At 37.0% G+C, this 23,336-nt stretch overlaps 1 protein-coding gene across 4 annotated transcripts in view; it reads left to right on the top strand.

Moving 5' to 3' along the window:
- CTBP2 (C-terminal binding protein 2) overlaps positions 1 to 23,336 on the top strand; it is a 238,947-nt gene that overhangs the window by 125,375 nt on the left and 90,236 nt on the right. For 3 of the 4 annotated variants that reach the window (XM_088131980.1, XM_088131981.1, XM_088131982.1), the window contains one exon: positions 7,557 to 7,725. The exons of the other annotated variant lie outside the window; for it this stretch is intronic. In XM_088131980.1, the coding sequence (XP_087988106.1) occupies positions 7,668 to 7,725 (58 nt within the window). In that variant the 5' untranslated portion in view covers positions 7,557 to 7,667. The remainder of the gene's footprint in view (positions 1 to 7,556; positions 7,726 to 23,336) is intronic. 4 annotated transcript variants of the gene reach the window in all.

The raw sequence follows: 23,336 nt of genomic DNA, 5'->3' as shown, positions 1-23,336 counted from the left end.
TGGAATGGCTAAATGGTATCATGTAACTCAGGCTCTTAAAGCGCTATACTGGCTACCTGCAAGCCAGCCAGGCCAAATTCAGATTCTTGATGGTTCATGGCCAAAGAAAGCTGTAGTTCCATTGTTGTAGTGTCTTGTTTTATAGGGATTTATATTACTGATGTCTGCTTTTTATTCAACTGTTCTGGAAGCTCATCGTTTGTTTTGTTTTTTTAATATGCTGCTTTGGGTTTTGGTTTGTGTGTGTGTGTGTGTTTGTTTTGAGATTAAAATGACCAAAAAGAAAGAAAAAAAGATTAGGTCCAGTAATTTTTATTAAATTGTGAATTATACCTTTGTGTAAATAACAGGTATTTTTTCTATGGAATTTTTAAATGTTCAGTGATGTAATCAGTGTCTTTATAGATTTTATGTCTCCTTGAATGTTTTCCTGAGATTTCCTTTGGCACATATCTGGTGTCACTAAGTATGACGATGGGCTGGATTAATTTGATGTTGTTGTACCAATACTTGTACGTTGTGAAAGGCAGAGAATGAATATCTCTATTTTTACTGTTACACTAGAAGGTATGTATGTATGTGTTTTCATGTGTCCATATATGCGAGCATGCTATATCAAAAGAAAAGTACAAACACAAAAGACTAAATCTTATAAGATAGTAGTGTTAAGCTAATATTTCATGATAGTGTCAAAGCAGTAAATAGTGAAGCTTTACAAAGATTAAAAGAAAGTGGTAAAATGTGTCAAATCTCCAGGATTAGATAAATTGCATCCTAGGGTACTGAAAGAACTAACTGTTGGTCTAGCTAAAGCTTTATATATTATCTTTGAGAATTCCTTGAGAATTGATGACATGCTAGATTATTGGAAAGGAGAACATAGAACATAAAATCTACTGATTTCAACAAAGCATTTGATAAAGTAACCCATGACCTTCTGATTGACAAACTAGTTAAGGATGGGCTGGATGGCAGGACAATTAAGTAATCCCTCTTTGAGTACTGTATCCAATTCTGGATACCACCAAGAAATTGGTGCAAGTCAGAGAAGGGCAACAAGGGAGATTGTTGAGACAAGTAACATAGTCTGAGAGGGACTGATCCCTGAGGGAATTCATAAAATGCATGAAAGGATGTCCCAGAGAAGAAATGTGAAACTTGTTTATTTTTCAGCACAGAAAAAAAGTTGATTTAATTCATGTTTGGTTGTCTAGTCTTAAACATTAAAAATTCTGCTTTAGATGTGTCATACATGTAGACAACATCCACATATTGGGTGGGTGGATGGATGGATAGATGGATCAATTAGACTGGACTGGACTATAATTTCCAGAATTTCCAATAAGCACAATCAGTAGCTATCCTGCTTGAAGTTGTGGGAATTCTAGTCTAGCACATTTGGAGTTCCCTACCAAGTTAGGTAAGTCTGATTTAAATAAAGAAGCTAAAATCTGTATTTAAAGATACATTATTACCATCAAGGCCAAGACTGCAGTTCTGCTACAACCGAATATATTTTGATGACAGCAGCAGTGGTCAACTGTGATGTTAAAAATAACAAATCACGTTTGCTATGAAGTTTCCTGCTTTGCAGATGACATTTGGTGAGTACCATAGAAATGGCCAATCTGCTCTTAACATTTAGGAGAATAGCAAAGTAATGATGCAACTGGCTGGGAGCATATGATGCACACAGACAAGGCCAGGATTTTTTTTTTCTGGTGTTGTCTTTGCTGAAACTCTATTAAGCTTTAATGTATGAACTACACTGCATTTTATCTGTTTCCTACTCTCAGATGGTAGTGTTTTGCTGATTATTTTTGCAGTTGTAATTAAAGAGAGTCTCTAGGGGATATAAACAAGGTTTGGAGCCACACATGTGGCCCTGGGCTCTCAGACTATCCATTTGTGAGTTTAATGATAAAATGTCTAGCACAGCAAGGTTTCTGGTAACTGAAAGTACTGTCTTATCGTTGGGCCATACTGGACTTTGGGTTTAAAGGGAAAAAGATAGTTTGGAGCATGTGATGGTAGTCGGCTCCTTTCTGTAGCTCCTAAAAGTATTTGTGTCTTTTCCTGTGATCAGAGGGCTGTCTTGTACAACTACTGGATACTTTTGGAATAAGCAGCTGCAAGCGTGCCTGACACACACCAAAGCACTTTCTTTGCTTTCAAACCAAAGTCCTCACTTGCCCTGCGTAATTTGCCTGATCAGACCATAGAGAAACAGAGGTTTGAGTCTTTCCTGTACAGAGCAGAGGCAAGAAACTCAAACGTAAAGAAGGCAGCAGGGAAGGTAAATGCTGAGACAGCCTTGTTTGTCTTCTTCTAGGTCAAAGGTGTGAAGAAAGAACTACAAGTTTGCAGTCAAGTGCAGTACGATTGCTAATCCTAGTCAGTGACTGGAGGGCAGAGGCAATCTTTGCTCGTGTGGTTGCTGATACTTCCCCTGCAACCTCCCTTTAATGTGCACTAAAGAACAGCGAGTATTAAAGAGATGGTGGGTCTGGATAGTGACCAGTAATTCGTATATAGAAGTGCTCCTGGCCATGATGTTTGAGTAGTAGCTGCTAGGTTAGAGCTGCACAGAGATTTTCTTTGGACTGAGACAAATGCATGTTTCATTGTATTATATTACTCCTGGGTGGAAAGACACTTTTTTCCTTTTCAATGAGCCAAAGAAGCCCTTCGTTGTAGTGCACTGCATTACTCCAGTGTAAGGAGAGATTTGGTTTTCTTTTGGCTGAGGCAACAGCATCTCAGTTACAGTGTGTAACTTTACTGCATTGTGTTACTCTAGCATAAGGAGAAAGTTGATTTTTCTTTTGACTATGATGTCAGTCAATAAGGTGCAACTGCAGGGTTCTCGCTAAAAAGTTTGATTATGACTTCTTTGCTCTTGATTAAATTGTTATCTTTTATGTTTTACTATGGCAGGAAGAATTATTGTCAGTATTAAATGCAATTTTGATACTTAAAAATGACTGTAAGCAATAAATACAATAGCAGCATGTCCTTTTTGAGAAAAAAAATGTTTTTTTCCTTGCTAGATCCCAGGTTGCTTGATAGAGTAAACTGGCAGAGTTTAAGAAACAAAGAGGTTTAGAATCACTACTTTTAAGTACCCCCAGTTCTCACAGTCAGCTTTTGAAAAACAAAATTAGTTTCTTGTACCTAATCTAAGGCTGCTTCCAGGCAAAGTGCTTGTAGTGCAATCAGTCAAAAAATAATTTGAAGCTATTTTGTCCTTTGGGTCTTAACTAATTTTGGATCTTAACTAATTTTCTGTGGGAAAAAAAAAAGGAAAGACCAAAGAAGTGGAGCGAAACATGTGAGTGTTACAAATAGAAGATGTTATTTGGGGAACGATACATGGTGATTGCACAGTAAGAACCTCCTGTGGAAGGATTGCTCCAATCAGGTCCAGAGGAATATTTACCTGCTCTTTTTCTACTGGCCGTCCTTTGGGGTAGAAGAATGTTAAAATTAAACTGAGAAATCAAGGGCATCTGACTGTGGGGTGGGGATGGGGCAGAATGAAAAAAAAAAAAATTAAGATGGCAGCTGTTCCCATGCAAACTGCTGCCCCCTTTTTATGTATGTGGCAGATGTGATGCACATTGAAAGGGGTGGGGCTTTGTGTATTCATGGCTACCATCTTGACTCTTTGGCTCCTCCCTGCAGACCCCTCTATGAGAAAAGCTGATAACAGAAAATTCTTTGAATGTATTTATAAATAATCTTTATTTGCTGTAAAGTTTTATTGAGGCAAGTGGATCTCTGCCCTTTTTGTGACAAGTAATATCATGAGCTCTCGACTTTTAAAAGCTTCAGTACCTAGAATGCAGAGGGTTTTGTACTTTTAAAATGCAGGATTGATTATTAATGAGAATGGGAATCATGCTTTTAGAATCTTCACATTTTGAGTGAAAAATCAATTAATTATTACTATAAATCTCTGTGATTATGCTGCAGTCCTATTGCTGGGAAATTGGTCATTTAGTACCAGGAAATTGCCCATCTCCTTTCAGTCAGAATTCAGCTCTTGTTCTTTTTATAAATTAACTATCAATGTGATGCATAATTGATAACCATCTATAATAATAATATTCTCCATGAAATTGTAATCCTGATAGGCAGTAGATTTGTAATAGTCTGATCCCTCCCCTCCCCTAAATGGTGTAGTATTACATTTGTTAACTATTAATAGTATGTTTCTGGAAAACTGAAGCTATTTTTTTTCTGAGATGCTGTGCTAAAGAAAACAACTAGGATTGTAGCTGCTAGGAAGTATGCTTTCCACTCCTGAAAAACACTATGATTATATTCTGTCCTTAGTAAAAAATTTTAAGACTTCTTGGCTTGAATTGTAAAAGACACCAAGCAATATTATTCTGAAAAAAAACAAACACACCCAAAACCACTCACAACAGAACATAGCCTGCCCTGATGATGAGCACGATTCCTGCTTATATCAAACTATACCAATGAATCCAGATTACCATCAGATGCAAATGTAGACTAGATTAAGTATCAGTTTCCATTGGCTGTGTGCATGGAACCTTAACTGATGCAGATGGATTTCTTCAGTGTGATGGGTGGGAAGATACATGAAGTACTATCCTCATTGCAATCATTGGGAGGCTGACTTTCCATCAAAAATACAATTAACAATATTACTTGATTTATTTTCAGTGTAGAACACAAAGACACCATACACTTCCTAAATCACAGAAGAAGGCCACATTTTCTTTTCCTTTAAATGCTTATAGACATAAGCTAGTGCCACATACAGTACAATTGCAGCATTTTATGCTTTTTTATTTTTAATCTGTATAGTTCCAGTGAGCCATGGTATCCATCAGAAATATTGCACTAATTTTTCTTCTCTTCCAATATTTAGTTGTTCTTTTTAATCCCCATAAAATATTTGATGGCTCTTAACCTTGCTTAGTTCACATTGGGTTGTGGATTGTTGTTTGTTTATACATACATACATACTGTACTTTTACATATCTTAAGGTTTGTCAGTTATTGTGTAATTTTCTCTTGTTTCTTGGTGCCCTTATTTTTTCAGTTTAAATTTTCAATTTAGCTGTAATCTTGTCTACATTCAACTACTTGAATTCTATATAGAAGAAATTATTGTGAAAGAGCATGAATGATGGAACAGTTTGATATGTTAGTTAGACTCTCTTAATATGTGCATAATATTTTGTAAGCGTGTATGTTTTATTTTCCAGTTGCTTGTGGCTGTCTTTTATTTCTGATGTTCAGAGTCATGGTGTTTGCTAAGAAATTAAGTTTGCTATCAGTTTATTTGTGAATTACAAATGTTTGTGATATTCAAATAAAGGAAGTTTGCCAGGCATTTAGGAGGTGATGGAGAACGAGATGCAAATAATGCAGTAAGGGATACTCAGTAAATTGCTTTTCAGCATTATAAACTAGAATCAGTGATTATTTTTTAAAAACCTTTTTAAAAAACTGTTCAGGTCTGTGCTCAAATGATTTTTGGTTGAGAACAATTTTTTCCCCTCTACTGGAGCTGAAACTAGAGAAAAGACTATTTCAGCAAAAATGACTGCTTGCAAATCTTTTTACAATTAATTATAGAACCCTAAATACTTTTGTAATATAAATATCTAATTAATTGATCAAATACTGTATCAAATGTGCAAGTATACATAATATTCTGGGTCACATTTCTCTTGCTACTACTTTCTCATCTTGAAAGGTATGTGCTTTCACTGAATCACAGGTAGGATTGTTTTACCTAGTGAAATGTTAATGCGTTTGATATAGAGTTGCTTGAAATCTGATGTTGGTACAAGGCCTTTTTTTGTTTGTTGTTTTAACTTTTCCAACTTGACTGGTGTAACACTTGCAATTCACACCACCACCCCTGCCAAAAAAGATAGACTAGTACGTGGAAGTTAGCTAAGATTGCCAATTTGTATATTACAGTATGATGTTATCTTAGAATATTCTGTGAATATTGAAAACTCTGCAAATAGTATTTTTTATTTTTATGTTATTTAAATTTATTGTAGCTGCCCAACTCCAGTGGATTTAAATCCTTCTATATGATTGCAGTAATTTTTAGAAATTGCATTCAAAAGTCTTAAGAAATTTGTGTTGTATATTTGAGCTTCTTTTGAAAATATCAAGAAAATAAACTTAAAAGTGTAAAACAACATGAACTGGAAGCTACAAGAAAGAACAAGTTGTACAAAGATAGTCCGCTCCCAGGCTGTACCAGGTGTAGCCCGGGTATTATTTTAATTTTTAAAAACCCAAAAATATCTGCTAATGAATTCTTACTGGGAAAACACATTTGGTGTCCTAATACTTGATCAAGGTCATAAAAATTAATTAGCTTCACATTCATCAGTATTCTGTATAACCAGTAACTTTAGCCCTGTAAGATGGGATGTGGTTAAAAATTCTCAAAGTTGAGCTCAGCTTCTGGTCACTTCATTAACTTTGTCTGTAGAGCTTTCTTGTCAATAGTACAGAAGTGTTCTCCCATTGCCTAAGCTTTTTTTTTTTTTAAATACTACTTTGTCTAGCCAACAGACCTAGTCTCTGGAGATCTCCCATCCATGTTTTAATCAGATCCAACACTACACAGCTTCAAAGCCTAGAAGAGATCATCCACATGCTGGCATCTGCTTAGGTGCGAGATGCAGTTACATACAACCAATTATAGGTTAACTGACTTACAACCACAAGTTTCAGTAGATGCAGATTGAGGCTTCATTATAAAAATAATCTTACAGACAAGGTGTATTTAGGTAGCAAAAGTGCATATATTCAAAAGATTATCTAGATGCTATGAATATGAGCAAAGAAGAAAACAGGCCTTCTTTCATCTGTTTTTGTCTCTATTTAATATTTAGAAGTCTGATGTAATTGCTGCAGAGATCTTGTTTAGGAGCCGGAGTTCAGGACATGTAATGTTCAATAGCATTTTTTCTCAGCTGAAATTTGTCATAAGAGGCATCAAACTCTTTGTATGTATAGGAGGATGTAGCTGTTACAGTAATTCTACTTCTTCCAAAAAGTTAAGTTCTGTACTTCTTTGCACTTCAGTGGGTTCCATAGTGAGCAGATGGCTAATGGATTATGTGTATGTGTATGTGAGATTTTTGTTCCTGATTCATTTCTCTCTATCCATGTGGCAATTTGTTTTGTAAAACAAATGTATTTACTAGCATTATACATTCATTCGGCGATCATCAGTGTAAGATGCTAGCCAGACATCAATGAGGTGCTTCCAAATTCCATCATTTAGATACATAAAATCCCAAACCCCAAACACAGACTCACAGATCATACTTGGAGATTTCAGCAAGGGGTATGTATGTGTAGCAATTATGCAAAATCCCACGAAGGCACCAGGAGTCCCAAAAGATTCAATTTCTGGTTACCTGGCTTAAGGGCTAAAAGCACAAAGATACATCATGTAAATAGATGTAGCACCTGGAGACATTTTCAGTGTAGGTTATTGTTTTATCAAGGGCCAACAATGTACAACTCTGTTCTCGTTTCAGGATTCAAAGTGACGTTATGCACTTGGACTACTGTGAATTTCCATAAGTTCTCGTGGGATTGCTTTATCCTTTGATTGAGAAAGTAGTGCAAAACTAAAACACAGTAGCGCAATGGCACTTGTGGACAAACATAAAGTCAAGAGACAGCGATTGGACAGAATTTGTGAAGGTAAGCCTTGATGTAACCTTTGTTTCTAATGAAATACTCCTAACATCTATAGAATATTTTCCACTCATTCATTTATGTCGAATTTGATGGAAACCAAGTGCAACAGTGATGGTCTCATTAAGCAACAACGTGGAACAGAGTGTTGCATCCCAATTACATCTTTGGATTTAGTAGCTGCATTTAGTTAGTATAATTAATATATCCCGTCTCTCACACATACATTATTTACCTGAAAGGAAGACAGTCCTGAATTTAAGATGATAAATCTTGGAAAGGAAGAGTAGATAGAAACAAATGATAAGAATGGACAAATATTCTGTGCTGTGCCCAACTTCCTCACTTTGTCAATCTACTATTGCCAGCTCTAACTCTACTTGATTCCCCCCGGTAGACATATGTATAATACACTTGTATAGCTAGGTACAAGTGCTAGAAATCACTCTCTAAAAAAGGGCAGGGCTAGGACAAAATAATAAATTTAAATTAATTGAATTAATGTGCTGATTAAACTTAATTGCCTGTAAAATAAGGTACTTCATTTATAAAATTTATTGATACTTCAATTGCATGTACTAGCCATTCCTTCTCATAAACAGATTACTCTCCCACACAGGAATATGTTGTACACGCACTCCCTTCTCTTTTCTTTTTGAAGTAGAAATAAAAGAACAATAAAGATGGATTTGGAGTAACAGGAAGGTATGGTTGCCCTAAGAAAGGATAAAAAGAGAGAGTGAATGGACATGCTACATAGAGATGAGGCAAGTGAAAGAGTTGCCTGAAGAGGGAAAGAGAGAGAAGTTCTGTTCAGGCGTCACAGACAGCAGAAATGTCTGCTGGGATTTCAGGGGGCATGGAACGATGAAATGAGCATTATGCCATTATGAGGCAAGCTCCACCCTGATTGTACATGTGTCGTGACATTGCATGCATGTAAAAAAAGGATGGATCTTGCATTGTGACAGGGCAATGTTCATTCTGACATTTTGACTTAAGCGTTAGATTCTGTGGATACCTCTGCAGAAGGATTAAATGCACCAGACGAGCAGCCTCTCACAATCAATGACTGATCTTCAGGATAATCTTCAAAAGTATCCATGATTTTTAGCAGAAATGCTAGTAGCTATTTGAATCTCTTAATGTACAGCATCTTTCTTCCTACTTTTCTACCTTCCTCCTTTCATTTCACAGATGGTTATTTAGGGGGCAATCCCTCATTTGCTGTTGGGTAAATAGACAATATGTAATTTTTCACAAGGACTACCAAGCAATACCTTGGAAAAATACTGTACTTGTTTTGTGTGGTGTTAATTCTGGAATTACTCCAGGGATAAGCTAATGGGAACTACATTTGGTTTAGCCTTCTGAAATTCTGAAACTCTTCACGTAAATTGGTTTGAAAATACAAAGAGTTCATCCTCTAGCTGTAATCCAATAATCATGGTGTTTATGTGCATCTCTGTTGTCACCCTTTAATTGCTCAGAATCTTACTACATCATCAAAGCTTGCAAGATTTTGGCCCATATGGCCAAAATCTGGGAAGATGTCAAGAAAGAATACTGAATCTGACCGCAAAGGGGTTTTTGCTATTTTATATATGTTTAAATACAGTGGTACCTCGGGTCACGAACGCTTCTGTTCACAACCAATTTGGGTCACGAACAGCACGGTTCGCAAAATTTTGCTTCTGTTTGCGAACGCTGGATTGGGTGACGAACAGGATCCGCGGCCATTTTCCCTGCCATGACACGTGGTCGTGGCTTCCTGTAGGGAGGGGGACTCTCCCTCCAAGCAATAACCGCCTCCCCACCTGCTTTCCTGTCCTCCACGCCAGAAGTCGCGTCGAGCAAGGTTAGCGTTCTCTCTCTTCGTACTGTATTTTGTTTCATATTTTTGTGGTTTAAAAAAAAAAATACATATGGTTCAGAATGGATTAACTGTAATTACATTGAACCTTATGGGAAAATTTGATTCGGGACGCGACCAAAATCAGGTCACGACCAAATTCGGAGGGGTCAGAACGGATTAACCGTATTTACTTTAAACCTTATGGGAAAATTTGATTCAGGTCGCGACCAATTCGGGTCACGACCAGAGTCACGGAACGAATTAAGTTCGTGAACCGAGGTACCACTGTATCATGTATTCGTCTCGTGAAGACATTTTGGTCTGTTTTTTCATTCACTGAAGCTGCTACAAATGGAAGGATAATGCATGGATACACTACAATACATGTTTTACGTATTACACGCAATAATTTTTGTCAGGACTGAACTGTATGTTACTGAGCAACATACCAAGTTTTTTCCCAAAGTTTCCTAATGTAATATTCAGTTCAACTTACATCATGTTTTGATGTGCGTTTTCTCACCTCTTTCAGCATCAGCTAGGGATGGTGGCGTGGGTACAAAAACTATTCACTGTAATATAACACGAAATGGTTGTACAACTTGTGTGTGGCTGAGGAGATAAGCCACAAGGCATTGCTGTTTTCACTGTGCCATTTGTATTGTAAATATGCAATGCCTCATCTAACTTCGAAGGAGAGCTTCTGGAAGAAATCATCAAAGTGGATTCATCTATGATCAGTTTGACTATTTCTCCACAGAAATAGTCAAACAACTTGTGCTAACTCTATGCCAATGGTTTGCTTTTCTCTACAACTGTGACATGGGAATGTGCCCAAACACTTCTCATTTTTAAAAGACGTTTTGCAAAATATTATAAATTCAGTGAGAATTGTGGTCTGCTTTTACAATCATATTTAGTAATGAATTTACCCTCTAGTCACAAGTGCACAACCAGTCCCATTTTTGTGACAACTCTTCCATCAATCTCAGATTGCTCTAAGACTGAGTTCTTCCCATCTGGGGGTAAGACTTCTTAAATCCTCCAAACAGTCCCTCCCCTAGTTGAAATCCTTGACCTCACTGTGCATGTTCAAGAGTTTTGTTTCAAGGTCACAGCAAAACTGATTATATGTAAACTGTTAACTATATTGAGAATTTCCATCTGCATGATTATGAGACTTATTAAGATGTTTAAAACTAGAAAGGCTTTTTACAGGATGGACATAAAAGCATGCATATACTGCAATTGGGTATTTTTTTTTTTTTTTTTTTTACTGCTTGTTATGTTTGAAATAGTGATATTTTTTGTGTGGATTTTGAAGAAGTCAATCAAACATTTCTATTTAGTGATATTTTTTCATGATAATGGGGTTGTTAAGGATAATTTTTTATGTAGAATCTCAACCAGTTAATCTATTTCTCTACTTGAGTCTAGATATCGTACTTGTATTTACTTATAGGACATTCAGAATTGACAATGTGAGACTTTCTAAGAAGTTAACCGATACTTCTTTCTGATGAGAATTGATAGCCATATTACAAACATTTTACAGGCAGTGGTAAGGTACAGTATTTTTCAGTAGAGAGTAGCTTTAATTGTGTTCATATATGATTAGTTGTATCTTAGAATCTGCTCTTAATGATAGCTGTAGGTTTGATGAATTACTGGTATGAATAAAATGATTTCAGGACTGAAACAGAGGTTTTATCATTTTCTTAAGAATATTATCCCCCTCAGGACTAGGAAAAGAAAGTTTCAGTTCCCAAAGAGTGCAGTAGGGCACATGTTGTTGGTCTTTTATCTTCAAAAATGGCACATGCCACTGTGCATGTGATTGTTTCTGATGTTTTCCACTGTAGTAGATTGCCATCGTAGGTGCTCAAGGGTTGCCTGCTTATCCATCCATTCATTCAATTTATAGAGCTGCCCATTTCATATACGTGACTCTGGCCAGCTCACACAATTAGAAACAGCAAGAAACAGAATACAGAATACAAATAAAACAATAAAAAACATATTAAACCGGACTAAAAACCAGATTAAAACTATAAAAAACATAATCAGCAGCAGAGTTACAATCCATATAGTACAAGCAATACAACCATCTAGCAGGCTCCACACCACAGTGAATCTCTGAGCACAATGGCAAAGCTATGACTTAAGAAAGGCCAGCAGGATTGGGACCAATCTACCCCCGGGGGGATGATGTTCCAAAAGGTGGGTACCCCAGCAGAAAAAACTCTCTTCCTGGGCCCCATCCTTAATAGATGGGACCCACAACATGCCTCTTCTGCTGGACCTGATGGCATGGGTAGATGTAACCAGGAAAACACAGTCCCTCAAATAACCCAGTCCATGTCATGTATGGCATTATAAGTCATTACCAGCATCTTGAATTGAACTCAGAAGCAAACTGGCAACCAGTGCAGCTTACGGAACAAAGGAGTAATGTGCGCTGATCAAGGAGCGCACATAGCTGCCCCCGCTGCCGCATTTTCTGCTATTTGCAGTTTCTGGACGCTTATCAAGGGCATCCCCACGTAGAGCACATTACAGTAATCTATTTGGGAGGTGACCAAGGCATCAATGCTTGACTTAGATAACATCTCAACATCTCATTGAAGTTTTTCTGGTATGTTTTTGCCAAGCGAATGAAATTCTCGTTCTCCTCCTTATAGACTCTAAGCAATCTCCACCCATTGCTTTTAACAGTTTGAACTGTGTAACCATCTGAATGGGGTGATTGTTTTCCACATAAGTGCCACTTCATTGATACTAATATGTCTTGGGAAGCAGCATTCTCTTTCAGAGGGAAATAACATCTCAAACTTAGAGCAAGTGTGTGTGTGTCTGGTTGGGAAGTAGGCAGAGTGGGGTCTTTATTTCATCACATAATACAGAAAAATGTAAAAATCATTCCATCTGTCAGTTTAATTAACCCAGTCAAAACTGGGTTAATCTTCTCCAGAGAAGAGCGAAAGTGTGCATCCTTTGTAATCTCCTAAAAAAGAAATGCTGACAACTGCCAAAACTGTATGACACAAGAGAGAGAGTTGTGCTCTTCTCATCAGAATGCCATAAATATGCAGGTGTACTGCTCTGTCTCATCTCTAAAGTAGACTTTGAACCTGACTTAAAAAGGATTCTATCAGGCAGCTTTAGATCGTTCAAAAGCCACCCTTCCAGTTTGAAGTTTGCTATCAGATGTGGTTGCTAAGTGTACAAGAAACTTACAAGGATCAGAGGACAACCCTACTAAAAGAGCATTAGCTATAATTGAAGTTTAGATTACTTTACTCTGAACAATGAATTTTGAAGTCTTTCTCTTCTCTCTGTTTTTTCTTCAAGTATAAAAATACTTTTTTCCCCATACTGTAATGGTGCCGTTTACATAAAACCAGAGAGACATTTGTTGTTTGCCAAGTATATTTGCAATTCTAATTTCTTAATTTCTGAAGGGATTTGCTGCTGTCACACACCACCCAACATGCTTTTACAACAGCTATTAAAAATTATGGGAATAACAGATTATGATTGCATGCAGTTAATAAGTACTTTAAGAATGAAATATGTTCCCCACCTAAGGTGCATAGGATTTCACATTCATTTCAAGCATTTTTAGGGGCTGGATTTCTCAAATGGTGATGACTGCATAACTGTGGAAAGGTAGAGTTTTTTGGTCTGATGTAATATATATCTGAATGATTTAAAGTATGATGTAGAATAATGGTAACTGACGAGTTAATAAAAACAGTCATCGTTGAATTAACTTTAAACATTAGAATGGGTTACAAAAAGTTATTATAGTAAATCTGAGTATCTTATACAGTATTTAATGTTCTACTTTTAAGTATATATTGCACTGTACCGGAATAAAAAGTTGCCTATTTGCTTTTGTATTAACATAACAACCAAGATTCATATTCTGAAGCAATGTCCACAGAGGAATTAGTAATAATCTGAGAAATAGGCTCAATACTTTGATGCTAAGACAAAAGTACGATAACTAACGGTCTTGTTGCTTAGTGCCCCTATCCCACACCCTTTATTTGACATAGAAAAGGGTGTGCTTTTTGGTATGCATGGAAAGTACTGCAACAGTTATTAAGATTTAGATCATGAAATAAGCAAATGTGGGAATGTGTGGTTCCATCAGAATGGGACTTGCAGAAGAAGTTACGTAGATTCCTTTTATTGATTCTACTGCTATTTCAAGTAATGGAAGCAAACTCTGGAGATAAAGTGAGTTTCTGCCAAAGTATTGCCATTTAGAAGGAGCATTCTGTAGATAATCATAAATAGGGCACTCTGCTTGAACTGTCCAAATTTAATCAGAAGCCCTAAATTACCTTCCTCCACACTGACCACTATGGCAAATCATAGCTGTATGTTACTAGTTTTCATCCATGAAAGAAGGGAGGGAAGATTCCCTCTTTCCATATACATTTTTGTGATTGTAATACTGCCACTGCTTAGATAATACCTTGGACTTTAAGCCACTGTCCCTGTAATCATCTCTGGAATTTTTCTAGCTTGCCTCTGGGTCCTAAAAAGAAAATAATGTAAATAGTGTCAGGAAGTAGCACTATGGAAGTATAGCTGTGTTCTGCTACATAAGGTAATTGCTCTGAGAATGAGGGCAATAGCAGCTAACTCAGTAATAATTAAGACCTCTGTACTATGGACCCTGGCTGATGCCTTCATAGGTATTACTGGACACTGAGGGACACTGAGCTGAGGGAATGTCTGAATAAGCTAGCAAAGTCTTCAGAATTCATGGCTGACTCTTTCATAGATATCTTACAGTTTGGCATCATTTGCTGAAACTATTGTTTAAGTGCTAGGAAGTGGACCACCAATCCAGAGCCAACCTAGCATCCAAGCTTTTTTTACTAGGATGATAATTCAGAGATTTGCTAGCATAGAATATGATTAAGAATAAGGTCAGAGTGGCCATGTCCTTAACTCCTAGGAATGAGGACATATCAAAAAGAAAATCAACGTTGAGCTCTCATATCAGAGATCAGACAAATTTTTCTTTTAATCAGGAAGCAAACAGAATGGTTCCTAACTTAATAGCCATTAAGATACAGTTTCTCTACTGCTTGAAGATTTTTGCAACCCTGGGAGGCCAGCTCCACCAACAGGTGGTTATTAGAAACAGTTCAGCTAGGGCATCCCCTGGAATTGTAACGAATTCCAAGGGACAGATTCCTTCCATCAGTTTCTGGATGTAGAAAAAGATACTGTACTGCAGATTTCTCCAAGCCAGCAGGTACCACTCAGGTACCAGCATCATAAAGTGAATCCCCATCAGAAGAATAGTTCTTAGAAGAATTATCTAGTTTGTTCTCCATACCCAAGAAGAATAAGAATTGGAGGACATTTTGAAGCTGAAGGCCAAAACAAGTTATTAAACAATAACGATTCAAGATGGAGACCCTGAAATTAATTGTTGAGGCTTTACTGCCAGATAATTTATTGGCATAAGGAGTCCTATTGGAGACCTGTCTTCATATTCTCACCTGAACAGTATGCTTAAAATGTCAAACGTTGCCTGTAACAGCAACCAGTTTCAGGTTAATGCACTCCCCTTTGATCTTGGCTTCATTGCCCCAAAGTGATGCTTTCACTACTGGGCTAATCCAGGAGCACCGATGTACATGCATCCCACCTGGACAACCACTTGATCAGAGCCTCATCAGTGCAGAGCATTATATAGTAATGGCAAACAATGCACATTTTCACAGTGAAACACAAATGAATACTATAAACCACAACACTCAGAAGTGAAGGCTCTTTTTTTTTTTTTTTTTGGCCAAAATAACAAATGGCTATTTAAATTGGAGTCTAAATTCTGAAGACAATGCACCCAACACTTTTGAAACTGGCACGTATCCTGGACATGATGATTTGTCTCCATGGACCTGCTTTTATTCACAGCTCCTGCAATTGTTACTTCTCCCTCGTTACATAATCACATTGCCAACAGAACTCGAATGCAAATCAAAAGAGATTGAGGCTCTGAACTGGTAGCTGATAAAGGCACCTTGCAGATAAGCATTTCCCAAGCATTTCACAGATTTCAACCTGTTAGATTAAGAGAAACAACTCCAGAACATATCTCTACAAGAATTGTGATACAAGTACAAGTTGTGATATGAATACATATTTAACCAACAGGAACTAGACACACTAGAACACTACAGTAATAGATAGCATGTTCTGATGCACACAGACAGTATCATGATAGGAGTATGCATAAATTACCCAGTGGACCCCTGCTCTGGGGGCTTCAAAAAGAATCTGCTCCTCTTATGAGTGGGGTGTAACCTATCTGTCATTGATGTGATAGAATACATCAAGGGCTCGATGAATGTGTAGCCTGACTGGTTGAGCCAACAGCATCTGTCCCAGATGTAGATTGAACTGAACGTTCAGTTTGTTGCCAATTAGAGTCAGATTTTTAATGAAAACATAAGTTAGCATTATTTTTAAATTCACTGTGTTGAAAAGATAACATCTATGGAAAAATTGGAGTACTTATCAAAGTAAAACAAATCTACAGATGGCTAATATATTTTGTCAGTATTTGAAAGAAACGTTTAGCCCAATGGTATTTATATGATAGATACATTAGAATGAATTAGTGACTTATCTATTGCAGTTAGCACTGACATGTAATTTTATTGTGGATTAGCTTTAAATGTGCACAAACTAGCCAGAAAAAAGTTAAGATCTCACTTTAATTTTGTATGGTAGTTTTTAACAGAAAAAAAAACATTGTAGCTCATCAATATTTATATCAGGGACATGACAATCTGAGTCCATATTACTGAAATGTACTGTATTGACTTTGTTGGTGAATTCAAAATAGTTGTTACGATCTTCTGAAATGTTTGCCAAGATTTGCCAAGATAAAATGCCTCTGTTGCTTTACAGTGTGAATGCATGATCCACATCAGTCTGAGAAATAAGCATTTAACAGTTGCATTTACCTGAAAAAGTGTGTGTGTGTGTGTGTGTGTGTGTGTGTGTAGCAGTAGGAAAGACTATTCTTTCAGATTTGTAAAATCAAGGCTTTTTGCGCTCTTTCTGTGACCTCTTCTCAGGCCTTCGTATTATAAATTCCAAATTACAGCTGTGCAGGTTTCTTTCCTGGACAATGAAGGGTTTGGAGAAATATGAAGATAATGCAATAATTGGAGTGGTTAGTTTGAAACAGGCTTCTCTTTTGTATTGCCTTTCTCTCCCTGATTCCCCAGTATTTTTTTTTTAATGTGTGACATTGATAAAGTATTGTACTGAAGTCTTGCTTGTTCTAAGCATGATTGATTTATATACTTGTGTATCTTGCTTCTTGGGACTAGCACACCTGTGCCTATTTAATGTTTCCATAGCTGTTTGTTGTGGATTAGCATTTCATCAGGATGGATTAAATTGACATGAAGCTCCTATAGTCATCACTATCTCTCTTTTTCTTGCCAGGGAGTTCTGTCTCAAGGTATAATTTTAAAGAAATTTTATGTCTTGTGATGCATGAAGCGTATGTGTGTGTGCGTATTGTGTGTGCTTGTGAGTAAAATAGCACATAGTGGTTATGATCTGTGGTAGAATTTATACTAAGATGTGTGCAGGGGCTGATACAGTTGGATCCATCAGGCTAAAATGGTGTCACATGGAACAAAAGCTTTAGAGGTTTTATTTAGCCTTTAATCCTCACACAGTGTTTGTGTATTTGTCCATGTGAGCTAGCTATCCCAAGCAGGAAGGGATAAACCATCTGGATTAAGCACAGCAACCCCTTTCTGCATCTGAATTGTACAGAAAAGACCTTTCCATTCTACTTATTTTGAGGCAGGCTGAGTTACTGTTAGACCTTTCTTGTTTTGCTGACTAAAGTTTCGAAGAATAAATAATTCAGGCAGCACTTTGAAATAGTAAACCACCTGCTGGACTATTTCCTAAAGCCCAGAAGGATTCAGGTACAGTGCTTCTGTTTTTGAATTTGTTTATGTGTGTAACCAAAGATTTTACAGGAGAGCTTTCCTGTCCTTCTAAAAGCTAAATATTGCTGAATGCCAGTTCCAAGCAGACATATTGGCCGCTCTCAGAGCTGGGATGCTGCAGGATGGGACGAAGGCTCCTGGGAGAACGACGGTGCATTTGAATGCCAGGAACCTCTAGGGAGAAGGAATTCACTAACCTATGGTGGTGAGGGAGTTTGGTGTGAGCAGCCAACCTGTAAACCACATGATACCATCTTGCAAGGAGGTTCAGACTTGAAACAAGACCTGTATCGGTATCCGGAGCCACTTTTTATGCAGAGTTCCTTTTGGAGAGGTTCCATTCCTGATTTTGCTTATTACAACAGACAGCCTGCAATGTCTGCACGGAGTTCCTTGCCACCTCAGGATTACTACAATGATCCTTCTTTAGCTACTAGGTCACCTAGAGATTCATGCTACTATAGAGATCACATGACTAGCAGACCTTTATCAAAGTATGGCATGCCTGGTGGTAGATTGGCTTGGGACCAGATGCAAGTACGGTCACCTGTACCACATGAAGCCATCCACTTATACAGATATCCTGTGATTAAGATGGTCCCTGAGGCACAGAGGATTCGAAACAGAGATCCTTCTCTAACAAGGTATGGTGTTGACCCTTCTGCATCTAGATGCAGGGCCGAACTTTCTATATTTCCTTATCGACAAGGTTATAATGATATAGTACAGAGATCTGTAGATTCTGCAGCCAGTAAACAAGTTACTCCAACATGTTTGGTAATTGATCCAAATTCAACTGCAGCCACTGATGGAAATGTAATTCTACCTGCTACTTCTGTAAATCGTGCTCATGGACCAGTCAGAGAAAATTTCAGTACAAAAGTTCCTTATGATGGCTATGAAGCAACAATGACACCTTCCCATATTCAGATGCCTGCATCTTTTCCAGGACAGGACATTAAAAGGAATGTGGATCCAGAATATTTAGCAATGATGCGTTCTGAAGGAATATCAGAAAGCACTCTCAATGCATTGCTGCAACAAGGATTTGATTCTCCGAGTTTGTTAGCAATGATGGAGGACAATGACATAAAATCAGTGGCTCCAAATCTAGGGCAGGCAAGAGTGCTTTCTCGAATTGTTCATACCTACAAAGTAGAAATGCAATTCCAGAGGCAGTCTAGGAAAAATACTATCATCCGTCCCAGAAACAGATCAAACAGTTTTAGTCACCGAAGCGAATTGTTCCAGAATGAGTATGGGGCACACCCTTTCACCAACCCTGTGGTGGATGGAGTAGCAGTATATCAGTCACCAACTGCTTCTGTGCAACCACAATCTCCAAGAGTAGCAGAATTGACTCGCCGTCCGTCTAGTGCCCCGACACAGCATCTTTTGGAAACGGCAACAGGGTTTTCTCATCAAGTCACTCCTTTTCTTCCCAGTTCTGGATATAGTGCTTCGGGCCCATGCAATATGCATGTTCATCAAGCAACTGGCTATTCTGCCCCATCGGGAATTCCTGTGAATACTTTGCAAACAAATCCACATGCAAATTCCAAAATAGCATATTCAACCACATACACTGTACCCATGGAACTGATGAAAAGAAATCCACCATTATCCCCAGTGCACAGCCCTCACAATAGTCCTCAGGTTCTTCGAAAGGAAGGAGTCCAAGTAGAACCCAATCTGGTTCCAGTGGGATTGAGTTTTCCAGGGCATCATTCACCGTGTCAGAAATCTACAAGGCGTACAGGTCCACCCATCATTGTCTCCACCATGACCTCTCCTGAGCCAAGTAACTATTTTAAAATATATTGCTTTGTATTAATTAGGATTGTTATATTCATGCTTAGTTCTTTTTTTTTTAAGTGTTCTGATGATGTTACAAATATGTAATCTGTTGCATCAAGATGAGGAGGCATGAATCTATAACACACATACTTACGCACACACTTGTATACAGTAAATAACTCCAGTGTTGGAAGTCATTGTTTAGTTTCAGTAAGTGTGTTAAAAATTGTTTATTACAAATAAAAGAGGCAAGCATGCCAAGTCTTTATTACACCATGAATCTTGCCATTTCTCTTACTTGCAATGTTCATAAGATTAAATGCTATTTGCTTTCTGGGCAATTAGACTAAAGGGTTTCAGTTTTTGACTGACTTCTTTCAATTGTTACCAGCTCAAAGGTGTTTCTAAGGAACTGATTAGAGTTCCATGGTTCCTTGGTATTACTTACCAAGTTTGTCATGCTGTGATCCTGGGTCTAACTTGGACACTAAATGTTTAGACCAGTGTTCTTCCTTGTTAAAATAAGCTTTCATAAACAAAACATTCTGTTGATTTCTGTTGGAATTCCCCACCAATATAGAAGTAATTAACAAAATAAATCTGTATACGTCTAAATCCAGTTGCCAATCATCCGAATGATTGCTGCTTTAGCAAAAAATATATGACCTGGTAACTTTCTAAAGTTGATGAAGCTGAACAAATACTGGCCCTTTGCAAGACAGCAGATCCTTTAAGTAGGACACTTTCAGTAAATCCCAATGAAAGCTTAACAGTCACTGAAATTGTAGGAATTGCCTTAAGTTAGAAAATGTATTTCCTCCTTGAAGAGGACAGAGTGGCAAAAATTACTTTGTGCCTGGGCTGAATACTATACACATATTGTGGGAGAAATCCTTCTGAATTAAGTGGGGTTCACATTGAGTAAATGTTCCAACGATTAAGTAGCATAGAACATTGAAAAACAGATCACTCCTTTCCCTAGATAGATAATAAAAATAACAAGGAGCACCATAAAGACCCTGAAATGCATTTCAATCCTATGGATTTCAGTGGTGTGTGTTTTAACTCCCTCCTACTGCATTTTAAAGTGCTCACTCTGAGCCAGATTATGCCCCCAAAATATCAGTTCCAAGTGTTAAAATAATGTCTCTTTTGTAAAGCAGCTTTATTTCAACAAGGAAACTGATACAACTAACAAAAGGCAGACTTGCTCCCTCTTCCATTTTAAACGTAAATTGTTCCAGTTACATTTTGGGAAATAATACTTACATGTATCTTAAATAATTGAGAACACTGTATTTAAAGATATATCAGGAACCAATTTAGCTTCTGTTCTAATTCTTTAAAATTAAACAGTGAGGAAAGAGCTTGTATTAAGAAATATAGTACTGTAGCATTAATATGAAAATGGTTATTTTGCTGGTCCTGCTGCTTATTTTGTTGGTAGAATGAAAAGTTCTGATTAGGAATGAAGTGAAGACAGCTGGGTCTCACTGCAGTTTTTGAAGGATGCTCAAGAATTATTCTTGTAAATTTGTATGTATAGGAAGACATTTTTCAGCTCGTGAGGCTAAGTTTGTTTGCTTGTTTTAAAGAAGATCAACACAAAGTCACAAATCATGGCCAGTGACTTTTTTTTTATAATTATCTAGTGCTGTCTCAAACAGTGGGAATAAAATTAAAACAAAAAATCAGACAGTTGCTCAATACATTCCTACTCTAGCTAATAACATCTAGCAGCTTCAGGCAGATATTTTTCCATAGAATTCTTGTATTCTTTGAGTGGAGGCAGATGTTTATTTCATACAGGATTCAAACGATTTCCCCATATCTTCTTTGCCCTGAAAACAAAATGCCCTAGTGTAATACTACAATGTGGTAGACTTTAGAATATTTTGCTGTCTTTCTTCTTATTAAACTTTGCAATATATCTTTATACAGTGGGGTAGATGGTGGGTGTCTTTGCTTTTGAAACTATTTGTCTGCTGGAAGACAATATGGACAGAGTAGTTAGATGTGGAACAGCATCCTTCTTGAGGCAAACATTCTTTCTCTACAAGCAATTCATTTGCATGAGGATGACATTTGTTGCTCCAGTAATTTCATCTGATAATGGCCAGCTTGCAAAGCGGATCTCAAAACATATTCCTTAATTATGTGTTGCTAAGCAACGAGGGGGTTTGGTCATAATCACAGAAAGATTATCTTTCTATTGAAGTCACTGAAAAGGTTTAGCTGAAGTAGGACCTTCAGCTAAAATTTGTCACTGTTCTTGTTTTGTTCTGCTTTGTTTTGCATCTTAAACAATGAACAAAGGTGTTTCCCCCTCTTCTTAAAATGTATATTTAATTAGGGCTTAAGGGAATGGTCTATTAAAAATAGAAAAATAGGTGAAATGAGAATTCCAGAATCATTTAATTATGAAGAAGTGTATGTGTTGATGCAAATCCATTCTTAACCAATATAATAGTAATTTGTCATATATGTATAACATATAATCACATATTTAAGCTAACTGACCAAAGGTAGAACGTTCATATTTTATTATAAATTTTCTGAGAGAGAGATGTTATAAACAACAATGATTTTTTTTCAGGTATGTAAGCATACACTTAATAATCTCTACTGAATTTAGAGGGGCTTGCTTCTAAGTAAACATGATTAAAATTAAACTGCTAATAAGTATTGAAGCTTACCTATTAAATTTCAGTAGTTCTTCTTTGACTACACTGCTACACAAAGAATTATTAATTTATTGTTTGTCTAACTGCAGCATATGCAGTTGAATATACAAATATTTTTAATGTTGATTTTAATTTTTTTAATTGGTAGTCTAAATTACACTTAAGTGGTACAAGGGAGTAAGCTCCATTAAACATATGACACTTAATGGGTTAAAAAAGTATGGCATAATTTAATAAAATGTAGTTGATTAGATTCAGAGTACTGATTCCAGAACAAACTAGCATCCAACAGAGGCTACTTCTGAAGATGAAGATAAAATTTTCACCTGTTCTCCTGCTTCCTCTCCTGACTTTTTCTAGACCGATTACCGAACCACTGGTGGATACAGGTGGCTATAGGGAGAAGATTAAGAAAAAATCACCACCACCCCCTCCAATTTAATATGCATTATAGGTCTATAATATTTGCAGAGAATAGGAAAAGCAAAAAACCTAAAGGACTTTTGACAATATGGGAAATCAGCAGACAATAGGGAGTAGGTATGGAATGGAGAAACAAAGCTAAAACACGACATTAATCTGAACAAGTTCATTTGCATATACTGTATAAATTTCACAGGTATCAAGATTTCCTGAATCACGTTTTACTTGAGTGATTGAAGCTCAGTGTTGTGATACAAATAATTTTGAAAATGATTTTACCTGCATTTCTTCATTCAAAACAAATGTCAAAGTGGCAAACAAATAGCGATTTCCAGTAAACTAATTTATGCTTTGTTAAGGTTATTCCTTCCTTGTGTACATTGCTAGGGGTATTGTTGTTGTAAACAATGAGATAACAATAAATACTAGTTCCCGTATCCTTTCCTCACTTTATTAAACTGGACAGTTAAAAAGTCATAAATATTTTAATACTCCATGAAGTGGCCATCTATGGTTTGTTTACTCTTGTCAAGATTTTGGCAGCCAACTGTAACCAAAAGCAAGAGTCTTCAATAGCTTCCTTTCACAAAATGTACTGAAAAGGAAAGGCAGAAGGCTAGAGAGATCTCAGCAACTAGATTGCTTTCACTTTGAAACCCAATTTATCTCTCAGCTTGTTAAAGCTGAGACTTTTTCACTTTTTTAATGACAGTTTCTCTGTTAATGACAGTGAACTGGTGAGGAGGCTGTTCATTTCTTAATGATCGCAGAATGTGGTGGTAGCCAGATTATGAAACTTTTGCAAGCTCCAAACATACCTTTACAACTATAATGCCCCAAACAAGA

The sequence above is a fragment of the Python bivittatus genome, unplaced genomic scaffold, assembly GCF_059951505.1.
Source record: "Python bivittatus isolate LINGU-HERP-01145 unplaced genomic scaffold, Pbiv_v1 ctg000980_np1212, whole genome shotgun sequence".
NCBI lineage: Eukaryota > Metazoa > Chordata > Lepidosauria > Squamata > Pythonidae > Python > Python bivittatus.
The sequence above is the reverse complement of the archived record's forward strand: the minus strand, read 5'-3'. Positions and strand labels throughout refer to the sequence as shown.